The 13,013-nt window shown below is 41.8% G+C and overlaps 1 protein-coding gene across 3 annotated transcripts in view; it reads left to right on the top strand.

Moving 5' to 3' along the window:
* CEP128 (centrosomal protein 128) overlaps positions 1 to 13,013 on the top strand; it is a 453,487-nt gene that overhangs the window by 158,882 nt on the left and 281,592 nt on the right. For all 3 annotated transcript variants that reach the window (XM_039911721.1, XM_039911722.1, XM_039911724.1), the window contains exon 18: positions 5,044 to 5,220. In XM_039911721.1, coding sequence (XP_039767655.1) covers positions 5,044 to 5,220 — 177 coding nt within the window. The remainder of the gene's footprint in view (positions 1 to 5,043; positions 5,221 to 13,013) is intronic.

Below are 13,013 nucleotides of genomic sequence, written 5' to 3'. Positions count from 1 at the left end.
CATTTACTAAACATTAAACCTGATTTAATTAAAATTGAAACAGTATTTATTTACCTTAGAATTAATATGATTTTGTTTACATTTTACAGACCATTTTGAAATGCAAAGGCAGTACTTTTCCAGGTTAAATCTGTCTTAAAGTCTTTAATTAAGTGGGCTTTTAATCTTAAAATAGTAATGCTGCTGTTTTCACTCCCTTTTCATTACATATTGCATCTTCCATGCTGCACAGTCAACTATTTTTGCATAAGTAATGTGAGCATTCTTCATTGAGTCAGATAAATGACTGCCAGACATATTCATTTTTGTTCAAAAGCATTTCATAATTCGTCCTATGAGATTAGTGTTCTGGATTTAAAGTTACAGGAAGGAAGTTAGCATGATTTACCCTATTGGTTTTACTCAAACTTTCTCAACAATTCCTGCAACTATCTAAGTTCAATATGTATCATCACTAGAGAATTTTAATAATTTAAAATTTATCTACTTTGGGATTAATACAGATTTTTCACATTACCTTACTGCATTTTTCTCTTTTACTAACATAATAGAGAAGGCTTTGGAATTGAAAGATTAACATGTTGTCTTTCTCAGGTTTGTTTCAGTATGAGAAAGCCATCAACTTTTAAAAAATGAATGATGTATTTGAGAGCATGAGGGCTCCTTGTTTAAAATGATGTTTTTGTTAAAGTGTGTAGAGAGCTGTTTTCATTTAAGAGGCGTACTGAAAATAAAGCGGTGCTCCTGGAACACTCAAGATCTCAAAGGAAATGTGTAATAATGATGTTAATAATAATTGTGGAATTTGTTAAGCATTTACTGTGTGCCAGTCACATACTAAATCCTGGGGTAGATACAAGTTAATCAGGTGGAAAACAGTCCATGACCCATAGGGAGCTCACAGTCTTAATCCCCATTTTACAGATGAGTGAACTGAGGCACAGAGAAGTTAAATGACTTGCCTAAGGTCACAAAGCAGACTAGTGGCGGAGCTGGGACTAGAACCCAGAATCTTCTGACTCCCAGGCCCATGTTCTTTCCACTAGGCCACGCTGCTTCTCCTAAACTTTTACTAAGCAGATAACATTTTAGACATATTCTGGCTTTATTAAAGTTATGATGTTCCCTCTGACAATATAATATCCCTTGGGAATCTTTGTGTGGAGGAAAATCTGTGTTCGGATGCCAGACTATAAGTGTGCATATGTGTATACCTATAGATATGTAATGAAAATAATAATTGTGGGACTTATTAGGCACTTAAAGAAGTGATGGTGTAGCTTCAGTGTCATTATATTGAACCCAGTTCTTGTCTTTCTTGGGGTACAGAGATAAAGCTGGGGAAGGGAGAACAAATGTTTAATCCTCATTTTATCACTGAGGAAACAGAGGCACAGATAAGTCAACTGACTTGCTCCAGGTCACACAGTAGGCACATGGCTTGAAGCAAGGTCTCCCGATCCTCAATCCTATATTCTTTCTATTAGGCCATGTTGCTTCTAAAGAAGGGTATTTTAAGCAGATAAGACTGGTTAAACGTTTTGAAGGGACACTGATACCTTGTTACCATTAAGTAAAACATCACTTTACTGGATCAGATATCTGCTAGAGTTATTCTCCTCCTCTCTCTCTCTGTCCCTTGGCACTTGAACAGTGCTTGGCACATAGTAAGCACTTAACAAACACCATTATCATCATCCCTTTGCATTACTTCATCTGATTTTCTCCCTTTTATTGACTCCCCAACCTCTCTGTAGTCCATTCTCACCATTTATCTCTCAATTTTTCCTTTCACTTATCCTTAAAATCCTTTGCTTTTCCTTTTTTTATGGGCTTAAAGCCTCCCTCCCTCTTATCTCTCCATCTTTTTATCTTTTCTCCTGCTTTCTTTCCGCTCATTCTTTGGACATCATTTGTCCTTAGTGCTATACCTCTCCGTACTTGCCCCCACCTTTATCTCCCAACCAATCCTCTTCATGGAACCACCCTCCCCTGAGCTATTTGTCTTGCAGACCTGTGCTAAGTGCTTAAGAGAAGCAGCATGGCGCAGTGGAAAGAGCACGGGCTTTGGAGTCAGGGCTCAAGAGTTCGAATCCCAGCTCTGCCACTTGTCGGCTGTGTGACTGTGGGCAAGTCACTTAACTACTCTGTGCCTCAGTTCCCTCATCTGTAAAATGGGGATTAAGACTGTGAGCCCCACGTGGGACAACCTGATTCCCCTATGTCTACCCCAGCGCTTAGAACAGTGCTTGGCACATAGTAAGCGCTTAACAAATACCAACATTATTATTATTATTAAGAGAGTATAGTAGAGTTGGTAGAAATGATCGCTGACTCAAGGTGCTGACATCATAGTGTGTGCTCTCACTGTGTGCAGAGCACTGAACTAAGTGCTTTGGAGAGTACAATGTACCAAACTTGGTAGATGTGTTCCCTGCCCATAGGGACTTTACAGTCTGGAGGAGGAGTCAGACATTGAAATAAATCACAGATATGCACATAAGTGTGGTATGACTTGAGGGTGAGGTAAATCAAGGGTACAAATCCAAGTACAAGGGTAATGCAGAAGGGAGAGGGAGGGAGTAGGGGAAATGAAGGCTTAGTTGGGGAAGCCCTTTTGGGGGAGATGTGATTTTAAGATGGCTTTGATGGTGGCGAGAGTGGAGGCCTGTTGTATATAAAGGGGAAGGGAGTTCTGGGCCAGAGGCAGGACATGGACAAGGGTTCAGTACTGAGATAGATAAGATCAATGTACAGTGAGTAGGTTGGTGTTAGTGGAGGGCAATGTTTGGGCTGTACTGTAATAGGAAACCAGTGAGGTGAAATAGGAGGGGTCAAGGTGATAGTGTGCTTTAAAACCAATGGTAAGAAGTTTCTGTGTGATGTGCAGGTGATTGGGCAACCACTGGAGGTTTTAAGGTGCTGGGAGATGTGAACTGAATGTTTTTTTAGAAGAATAATCTGGGCAGCAGAGTGAAATATGGACTGGAAGTGGGAAGAAGCAGGAGGAAGGGAGGTCAGCAAGGAGGCTGATGCAGTAGTCATGGTGGTATAGGATAAACAGCATGCCTAATGAAAGTAGCATGGGCCTGGGAATCAGAAGACCTGGTTTCTAATTGCAGCTCTGGCAATTGCTTGCTGTGTGACTTTGGACCAGCCACTTAACTTCTCTGTGACTCAATTTCTTCAATTGTAAAATGGGAATTAAATACCTGTTTGTTATGGAATTTTATCAGAGAAACAACTCTGCTCTTGCAGTCGCATGAGAGGGTTTCGTGACCTTGGTGTAGAAATGAGCAGACTCAAGAGAGCGAGTCGAGAAAGCAGGAAAGGGCAGAAAGTGGCTGCCCATCCGTTCACCCCAGGGGGGTATGAGTGACGAACAACCCCGAGCCGTCCCAACCTGGTACCTTTATTTGCAAGCATTTCCGCGTTCCACTCGACCGCAACTCTTCCAGCGCGCACCCAAAATCCTATCCAATCCCCTTGTGTTGCCCGTACTCCACCCTCCAATCAGAACCATTTCTTAGGAGTGGCCCATATAAGGTAATGGAATTGACAGATCACTGCCCAAACATAAAATGATTGATCTTCCAAAGGAAGGAGATAAAATGGAGACAGGATATCTAGTACAATATTGGAAGGAGATAGAACGGAGACAGGATGGTCAATCCTCCAGTACACTGTCCACCTTTCTACTTAGCCTGTGTGCCCCAGGCAGGACAGGGACTGTTTCTGACCTAATTTATTCATACTTACCCCAGTGCTTAGAACAGTGTTTGACACATAGAAAGTGCTTAACAAAATACCATAAAAAAGTGCTTGGATCAACCTAGTAGCAGTTTAGATGGAGAGGTAAGAGAGGGTTTTAGCCATGCTGTGAAGGTTGAAATGACAGGATTTGGTGATAGATTGGATATGTGGGTTGAATGGAAGAGATGCCAACCCCTGTCTGTATGTAAAGCTCACTGTATTAACTGCCTGGGAGCATGTGATACAGGAATTGTTAGATATATGCATTCTTCACATTAAACAGGAACATCTCCCTCCTACATAGACCATGAGCCCCATGCGGGACAGGGATTGGGTCTTACTTAATCAACTCATACCTACCACAGCACTTAAAACAGTGCTTGACACATAGTAAGCACTTAACAAGTGCTATTAAAAAAATGCTTCAAATGCCATTAAAGCAAACAAAAACTAAAGGCTGGGGCCAATAGAAGACAGATTGGACATTAGTGTAGTTGTTTCAGAGGTATGGAGTACAGGTGCTGTATCCTCATTATTACAAAGAAACTAAAGCCCAGAGATGTTAAGTGACTTGCACAAGATCACACAGCTGCCAATGGCTGACCTGGGAATTAGAACTCAAGTCCTCTTGTCACATGCAGTTCTGCTTTGCCAATTGACTCCACACTCCCTTACTGTTTCTATACAAAGCACCATCATTTTGATTTCACCAAACTTTTCATGACCCAAAAGCATGTCATAGGATTTCCACATTAGAAAATGTAATTCAACTTTCCTTTTTTTGCACTTTGATTGAGATAAAGATGGCCACCGTTTTATTTTTTCAGGACCTGGAGCAGCTGAATACACCATCTTATTTGGCCCATTTTTACCTTGCTTCCTCTCCTGCCTTGCCTCCAGAGGTTTAGTGATGTTTATTATGAGCCTAGAGCCAGTTTTGTGGTTTCAGCCTGTGCTCTGATCCATTCATGGAAATGTGGTTTAAATATGGTAAAAAAATTTCCTCTGAACGTTTTTTTCCCTTTCCTTTAGCTGAATTAATTACTTGGTCCTGCCAAACACATAGCTGATCAATTTCAGGCTGCCCTTCTGCTGAACTTTTTTCACGTTTACCTCCTAAAAATAAACAGGTAGTGTTTCATTTTAGGTAACGAAAGGACAGCCGGAAGAGCACTGCTTTCTTGCCATTCTTCCAGGTTTTTTTGAAATAAAGCGTGCAAGTTCAAGGTTGTTAACACAGGCTTTTAATAATGATCCTCTCTTTATTTCTTTTTTGAAATCCTCTCCTAGGACAAGCAGATGAGCAGTGAAGGAGATCATCTGAAGAGGGTAGAGGAATCCAGATCACAGCTCAAGGATCAATTGCTTTGTCTGGAGACAGAACAGAAATCCATCCTCAGCATGATAGGAAGCGAAATTGACACAGCTTGTGAAATCTTCTCCAGGGACTTCGTGGAGAAATTCAGAGTAATTATTGGTTCTCAGTCAGCCTTAGACTTTTCATTCACATACTCACTGGTGATTATAATGGGTGCTCGATACCTGTTACACTTTGGCTTCAGATTTTTTATGAAAGAAAAAAAATCCCCTAAGTAAGCTTAGAGGGAGATATAGTAACAGTAACTGGGATTTGTTATGTGCATACTGTATACTAAGGAGAAACATAAAAGATAACCAGGTTACCAGGCGAGTAAGAGTCGTCTTCACTTTTACCATGTGGCACAGAGAAGTTAAGCGACTTGTCCAAGGTCACACAGCAGGCAAGTGGTAAAGTCATATTAGAATCCAGAGCTCCCAAATCCCAGGCCTGGTCAAGCTGCTTGTCATTTCAAATAGTTTGCCAAGGAATGGTGTTTACATGAACTCACCCATTTTGCTCCCCGCATTTTTTAGAGAAACTGTCAAATGCCCTTTCTGACTGTTCATATTTTACTTATAGAAGACTAATTCCCAAGCACCTTGGAGCTGATTCAGAATGGCTTGTAAAGTAGAAAGCAGCATATTAGAACAAACACTGTCCTGGGAATTTTGAGTTCTTTCCTTGTTCTGACACCAGCTCAATAGCCAGAGAAAAACGATTTAACCTCTTGGTGACTCAGAATCTCCATTCAAATGGAGATGAGGTAGCTATTCACTTCAGAGGAATATTTTGAGAATAAATGAGAATTCATGTAAAGTTAAAATCATTATCATAGAGCAAACTATATGGCTTTTGCCTGGTGCCAATAATATTCTCCAATTGGCCATTGGATTTTACTACTGACATACTAACCATTTTTTGGCTTGCAAATGGGACTCAATTTTAGTTCTGGAAAAAATAATAATAATTATTATTATTATGGTATTTGTTAAGCACTTAAAGCACTTACTATGTGCCAAGCACTTTTCTAAGTGCTGGGGTAGCTACAGTGTAATAGGGTTTCCCATGTGGGGCTCACAGTCTTAGTTCCCATTTCACAGGTGAGGTAACTGAGGCACAGGGAAGTTAAGTGACTTGTTCAGGGTCACACAGCAGACAAGTGGCGGAGCTGGGATTAGAACCCACGTCCCCTGACCCCCAAGCCTGTGCCGTTTCCACTAAGCCACGCTGCTTAGAGGCACCCTTAAAATAATGTGCACCTCTTCTATCCAATGTTGTCTTTCTTTCTCCCCCTGGCCTCACCTGACATCACTCCTTGGATTCGAAAGAATTGAATGGAGTCCACAGCTGATGAGGACAACATTTCTCAGTGGTCCATGATGGTCCCAGGGAATATTCTCACTCTCAGTCACCCAGCTAGAAATAAGGGTGTGTAGAAGTGAAAGGGGGATGGAGAGAAACTAGTAGCAGTGTTTGAAGACTGACAGGGAACGAGGGCCTTTAGAAGCCGTCGTTTCCAGCTGGCCATTCTCAGCTAGGAGAATATATAGTGTGAGTTGCAAAAAAAATCTTCCTGATGGGGTTCTCCTCCTTTTCATCTTTTCCTCTCTTTCTTTTTTCTCCTTCCTATATATTCTCCATCTCCCCCGTTCTTGACAGAACCAGTGAAGACTGCACATGTAATTTAGCCCAGAGGTTTTAATAAACCATGGCATTTAGATGTGCCAGCTGCCCTAGCAAAATTACTTATGTTTGTCAAAAATGTGCGTTTCTCAGTTCAATGAGTTGAAGGACTGATCTACCAATAAGGAGAAAGAATGTTGCTTGTTTTTTGGTCCAGAGAATGCCATTAGCGCCTCAAAACACACAATCAGAAAAGAGTCATCCTCAACCTTACATTATTTTTTTTTAAAAAAAAACACCCTCCAAAAATGACAACAAAAACAATAGTCCTGGTAGCTCAGCATTCCGTCTCTGCCCGTGGTAGCGGGTGCTTGGAGAAACACTGTGATGTGTGTCCTTCATACCCTTTATCCTACACACCTAAGTTTACCTCGAGAACCCACTGAAGTTTGGTTATCCATGATCCAAATTCCTCTAGGCTGTACTGGAATTTTTGTCCTGCATAACTTCCAGTGATAAGGAATTTCAGTATTCCACATTCACTTCGTGAAGAAGTGCTTCCTTTTGTGTGTTTGAATACACCACCTTCTTCGAGTTTCAGTGGGTGTCTTCTTGTTCTGGGCGAGAAGTCTTAATTTGTTTCTTGAGTGATTTTATAGACTTCAGCTCTCTCCCTCTGTCTGCATCTTTCCATCCTGAAAAGCTCTAAACCTGAGTTTAGTGGATGGTTAGTTTGCCACCGCACTGCTAGAAGCTAGCAATGTATTTGGTGGAATTAATTGATAGAGAAGCAGCATGGCCTACTGGAAAGAGCACTGGCCTAAGAGGAAGAGGAGCTGGGTTTTAATCCTGGCTCTGCCATTTTTCTGCAGGGTGCCGAAGTGACTTGCCGGCGGTCACTTAACTTCTCTGTGCCTCAGTTACTTCATCTGTAAACTGGGAATTCAATAACTGTTCTCCCTCCTACTTAGACTGTGAGCCCTATGTGGGATAGGGACTCTGTCCAGTAAGTTGTATATACCCAGCACTTAGAACAGTGCTTGACACATGAAAGTGCTTAACAAGGACCATAATTATTTATCAATAGCAAGATTAACGAAACAAAATGCAGCAGATCAAAATCAAACTGTAAGAATAAATATGGAATTGAAGCCATAAGATGACAGAAAAGCTGATGAACATAACTCTAATGATTTGGAGATGAGCATTTAACTTGTGGCAAGTGACTTAAACTGTGAGCCCCAGGTGGGGCAGGAACAATGTCTGACTTGATTATCTTGTATCACCCCCAGTACTTAGTACAGTGCTTGACACATACTAAGCACTTAACAAATATCCGACACTCCCTCCAACAAAAAAACAAGCTATAAAAACAAACAAAAAAGGAAGAACCAGTAGTAAATTTGAATGGAAGATATGAGGATCAACATTGTATCAAACATTAGAGCATCATTTTCAGGATCACTATCATGACCACATTTGGAGGTACTGATCTAATAGAATGACATAATGTCTTGAAGAAACCTTCCTGTAAAAAGCCAAGTGTTATCACTGAATATCTGAATAGCTGAGTTTTACCTCAACACCTCAATAGACTATCAAACATTTGTATCTTATATAATTGCCCTATCCAACAGCTATAGCAATGATACTGGTGCATATAAATAAATCCCCACTACAATAGCAAATGATACAACAGGTGAAATATGATCCAGAATGGACAAAACTATAAAAACAAAATGAAATCCTTCCAAAATAATTCTCAATTAAGAAAATCATATTTCCTGAATGAATACTTCCTTGTCATCAAGTGACTGAGCAAAACAGACATTCATTAAAAAAAAGAACATGTACAAAGACATAAAAGAAGTCCAGAGGGAGGGGAAAAATTACAATTAGGGCTTCCAGAGTAATCAAAGTAAATGCTATCAGGACTTGCAAAATGGGAAGAAACAATTATCGGCAGGATGTACCACCAATTGGAGATGGGTTAAAGTTCAGTTCAAGTATTTGGAAGGTTCCTAAAAGTCATAATATTAAAGTTAAGTTGGAGAGGCAGCGTGGCCTGGTGGAAGGAGGCACAGACCTCTGAGTCAGAAAGACTTGGGTTCTAATCCCAACTCCATGTGTCTACTCTGTGACCTTGGGTCAGTCACTTAAATTATCTGTGCCTCAGTTAATTTATCTGTAAAATGAGGATTCAATCCTGGTCCCTCCTCCTTAGACTGTGAGTTTCGTGTGGGACAAGCACTGTTTCTTACCTGATCAACTTGTATCTATCCTAGCATTTAGAACAGTGTTTGGCTCGTAATCAGCATTGAAGTACCATAAAATTAAAAAAGTAAAGCGAAGTTGATGTAGCAAGATTAGTGGAATCATATGCCTCACCCCTCTTGAAATAGTTGATCAGGAAGTTACTAAAGAAATAAAAGTTACCCGTAATTGGAAAGCACCTATTGCTGATTGGTTGTAGATCTTCTGATTCAAGAAGATTATTTCACTTATCAGAAATACTGCCAAATGTTTATTCCAACTAGTCTGAAAGTCCCTTGAAATATAGTGGGGAGGGAGGCAACTAGGCAGGAGTAAGAGTCATTCTGGGGGGAAGGGAGAAGTAAGGAGAACCCAGCTCAGGGAGGAATGGCAAGAGAGCTGATGAGAGACTCACATTTGGCCTTTCCCAGACACCTTTACCAACCTATGCACAGGAAACTCCCTATTGTCTTCCATGGGCTCCTTGCCCCCTGCCAAGTTGGGAAGAAACTCAGCTCCCTGTGACCAAGGCTCTCCCATAATCCCTTGCTGCTCCTTCACAAAGCTCCCCCAGTCCAGTTTCCCCCCGGGCTCTTCTGCCATTACTCTGCTTTTGAAATGTGGTAGGAAGGGCATAGATTGACTAGAATTTCTTGACACAATGACAGGATTACTACCCATCTCCCTTATTGTCCCTCTTCACTGCAATCTCATTCCTCTAGATTGTAAACTCATTGTAGGCTGGGAGCGTTGTCTACCAACTGTTAAATTGTACTTTCCCAGGTGTTTAGTACAGTGCTCTCTGCACAAAGTCACCACTCAATAAAAGCCGTTAACTGTAAGCCCGTCAAACGGCAGGGACACTCTCTATCTGTTGCCGACTTGTTCATCCCAAGCGCTTAGTACAGTGCTCTGCACATAGTAAGCGCTCAATAAATACTATTGAATGAATGAATGAATGATTATTGTTCAAACTCTAGAAACAGTATTTCTTTTGACAAAATATAACCATTGCTTAAGTTCAACAAGTTGCACACCTATTTTTGTCTTCCATTTTTTTAAATGGCATTTTCTAAGTACTTATGTGCCAGGCACTGTACTAAGCACTGGGGTAGATAAAGGCTAATCAGGTTGGACAAAGTCCATGTCCCACATGAGTCTCACAATCTTAAACCCCATTTTAAACTTCCCCCTTGTAAATTTGCATTTACAAGTTAGTGCCATCAAACTTAACAAGGAAAATGAACTCATATTGTGAGAAGAATAATGTAAGTGAAGAACAGAAAGGTGGCCATAAATCATCACAGGGATATTAAAGAATAGGCTAATACTGACTATGGTAATTAACCAGCCTCTTAAAACCAGCAACATTTGAGCAGTGCTGATTACCCAAAGCCCATGACTCAGTTGTCCATTTGATTTTAATATTCTAAATGTTTTGAAAGATTGACCCTTCATCTGCCCTTTTTTTTGACAGATGAAGTGAGCAATTGAAATAGTATGTGACACCTTTAAAAAAAATAAAAGCATCAAATCGAGGACCATATTACAAAGTAGGAAATACTGCAAGGAGACATCTCTACTCCGTTATAGTTTTGTCTGGGTTGGAATCCCTAAGAAGAAAACCAAATAATACCAATCCTGACTCTAAAATGAAACGTGATGAAGAGCATCGTGTCATTGTGGCAGAGATGAGTAGCCACATAAGTTATCATCAGAGGTGCTTTTCTGCTGAGAGCTGCAATCAAGACTAAAGTCCTGGAGAAATTTGGACCATCCATATAGGTCTCAGTCCCTCCTCATTTTTCCCCAGGGCCCAGTTTCCTCCTTAATCACAGTAGACATGGCAGCTCACCTGAAAATCTCACAACTTGGAGTTGAATGAAACATGAGTTCAATTATCAGCCCAAGAGACATGGGAAGGGACATGATCACCTCCTCCCTGGTGGATTGGCATATGATGTGCCATTAGTGGGGAGTCCAGACCCAAGAAGTATAGTATAGTACAGTTTTGTGTTCACACAGATAAATGCTCTCCTACCTTCAAAGCCTTACTTGAAGGCATATCTCCTTAAAGAGGCCTTCCCTGACTAAGCCCTCATGTCTTCTCCCACTCCATACTGCATCACTCTGATTTATTTCCTTTAGCATGGCCTAGTGGATAGAGCCATAGGTCTGAGAATCAGAAGGACCTGGCTTCTAATTCTGGCTCTGCCACATGTCTGTGTGACCTGGGGCAAGTCTCTTAACGTCTCTGTGCCTCAGTTACCTCATCTGTAAAATGGGGATAAAATGTGTCAGCCTTCTCTCTGACCTCCCTTCCTCCTCTCTCGCCCCGCTCCGGTCTATTCTTCACTCCGCTGCCCGGCTCATCTTCCTGCAGAAACGATCTGGGCATGTCACTCCCCTTCTTAAACAACTCCAGTGGTTGCCTATCGACCTCCGCTCCAAACAAAAACTCCTCACTCTAGGCTTCAAGGCTCTCCATCACCTTGCCCCTTCCTACCTCTCCTCCCTTCTCTCTTTCTACCGCCCACCCCGCACGCTCCGCTCCTCTGCCGCCCACCTCCTCGCCGTCCCTCGGTCTCGCCTATCCCGCCGTCGACCCCTGGGTCACGTCCTCCCGCGGTCCTGGAACGCCCTCCCTCCTCACCTCCGCCAAACTGATTCTCTTTCCCTCTTCAAAACCTTACTTAAAAATCACCTCCTCCAAGAGGCCTTCCCAGACTGAGCTCCTCTTCCCCCTCTACTCCCTCTGCCATCCCCCCTTTACCTCTCCGCAGCTAAAGCCTCATTTTCCCCTTTTCCCTCTGCTCCTCCACCTCTCCCTTCCCATCCCCACAGCACTGTACCCGTCCGCTCAACTGTATATATTTTCGTTACCCTATTTATTTTGTTAATGAATTGTACATCGCCTTGATTCTATTTAGTTGCCATTGTTTTTACGAGATGTTCTTCCCCTTGACGCTGTTTAGTGCCATTGTTCTTGTCTGTCCGTCTCCCCCGATTAGACTGTAAGCCCGTCAAACGGCAGGGACTGTCTCTATCTGTTGCCGACTTGTTCATCCCAAGCGCTTAGTACAGTGCTCTGCACATAGTAAGCGCTCAATAAATACTATTGAATGAATGAATAAAAGGGAGCCCCATGTGGAAGAGGGATTGTGTCCAACCTGATTAACTTGTATCTACCCCAGTGCTTAGAACAGTGCTTGACACATAATGAGCGCTTAACAAGTACCATAATTATTATTATTATTCACCGCCCCACCTCAGTCCCACAGCACTTATGTACATATCCATAATTTGTATTAATGTCTGCCTCTGCCTCTAGACTGTAAGCTCGTTGTGGACAGGGAATGCTTCTACCTACTCTGTTAATTATACTCTCTCAAGTGCTTAGTATAGTGCTCTACATGCAGTAAGTGTTCAATAAATATGACTGATTTATAGAACTGAATCTCCCCTACTAAGGGCCTCCACCACCTTCTTATTCTTCTCTTGCTCCTCCATGGAATATGTTTGGGAAGAGACAGGCTTCTCCAACTACTGAGCTGCTGAAACTTCTAAGGTGTTCAACTTTCAGTTTCACTTAGTTTTTTATAAGGGTAGAGAAAGTGGGCACTCTCAAAATGGAAACAGCACAGCTGGATCTTGCCATCAAAGAGATGAAAAATAACCTCACGCCAATTGAAGCAGAGTGGCTGAGTAGATAGAGCATGGGCCTGTGGGTCAAAAGGACCTAAGTTCTAATCCTGGCTCCGCTGCTTGTCTGCTGTGTGACCTCGGGTCAGTCTCTTCACTTCTCTGGGCCTCAGTTCCCTTATCTGTAAAATAGGGATAAAAACTGTGAGCCCCATGTGGGGCAGGGTCTGTCTCCAACCCTATTTGCTTGTATTCACTCCAGGACTTACTACAGTGACTGGCATGTAGTAAGCACTTCACAAATACCACAATTACTCTCATTATAAATACCACAAATATTATTATACAATATTAATACTAGTAAAAATGAAGACAGTGGTTC

Source organism: Ornithorhynchus anatinus, chromosome 1, assembly GCF_004115215.2.
Source record: "Ornithorhynchus anatinus isolate Pmale09 chromosome 1, mOrnAna1.pri.v4, whole genome shotgun sequence".
In the NCBI taxonomy this organism is placed as follows: domain Eukaryota; kingdom Metazoa; phylum Chordata; class Mammalia; order Monotremata; family Ornithorhynchidae; genus Ornithorhynchus; species Ornithorhynchus anatinus.
Note: the sequence above shows the minus strand (reverse complement) of the source record. Positions and strands in the feature narration are given on the sequence as shown.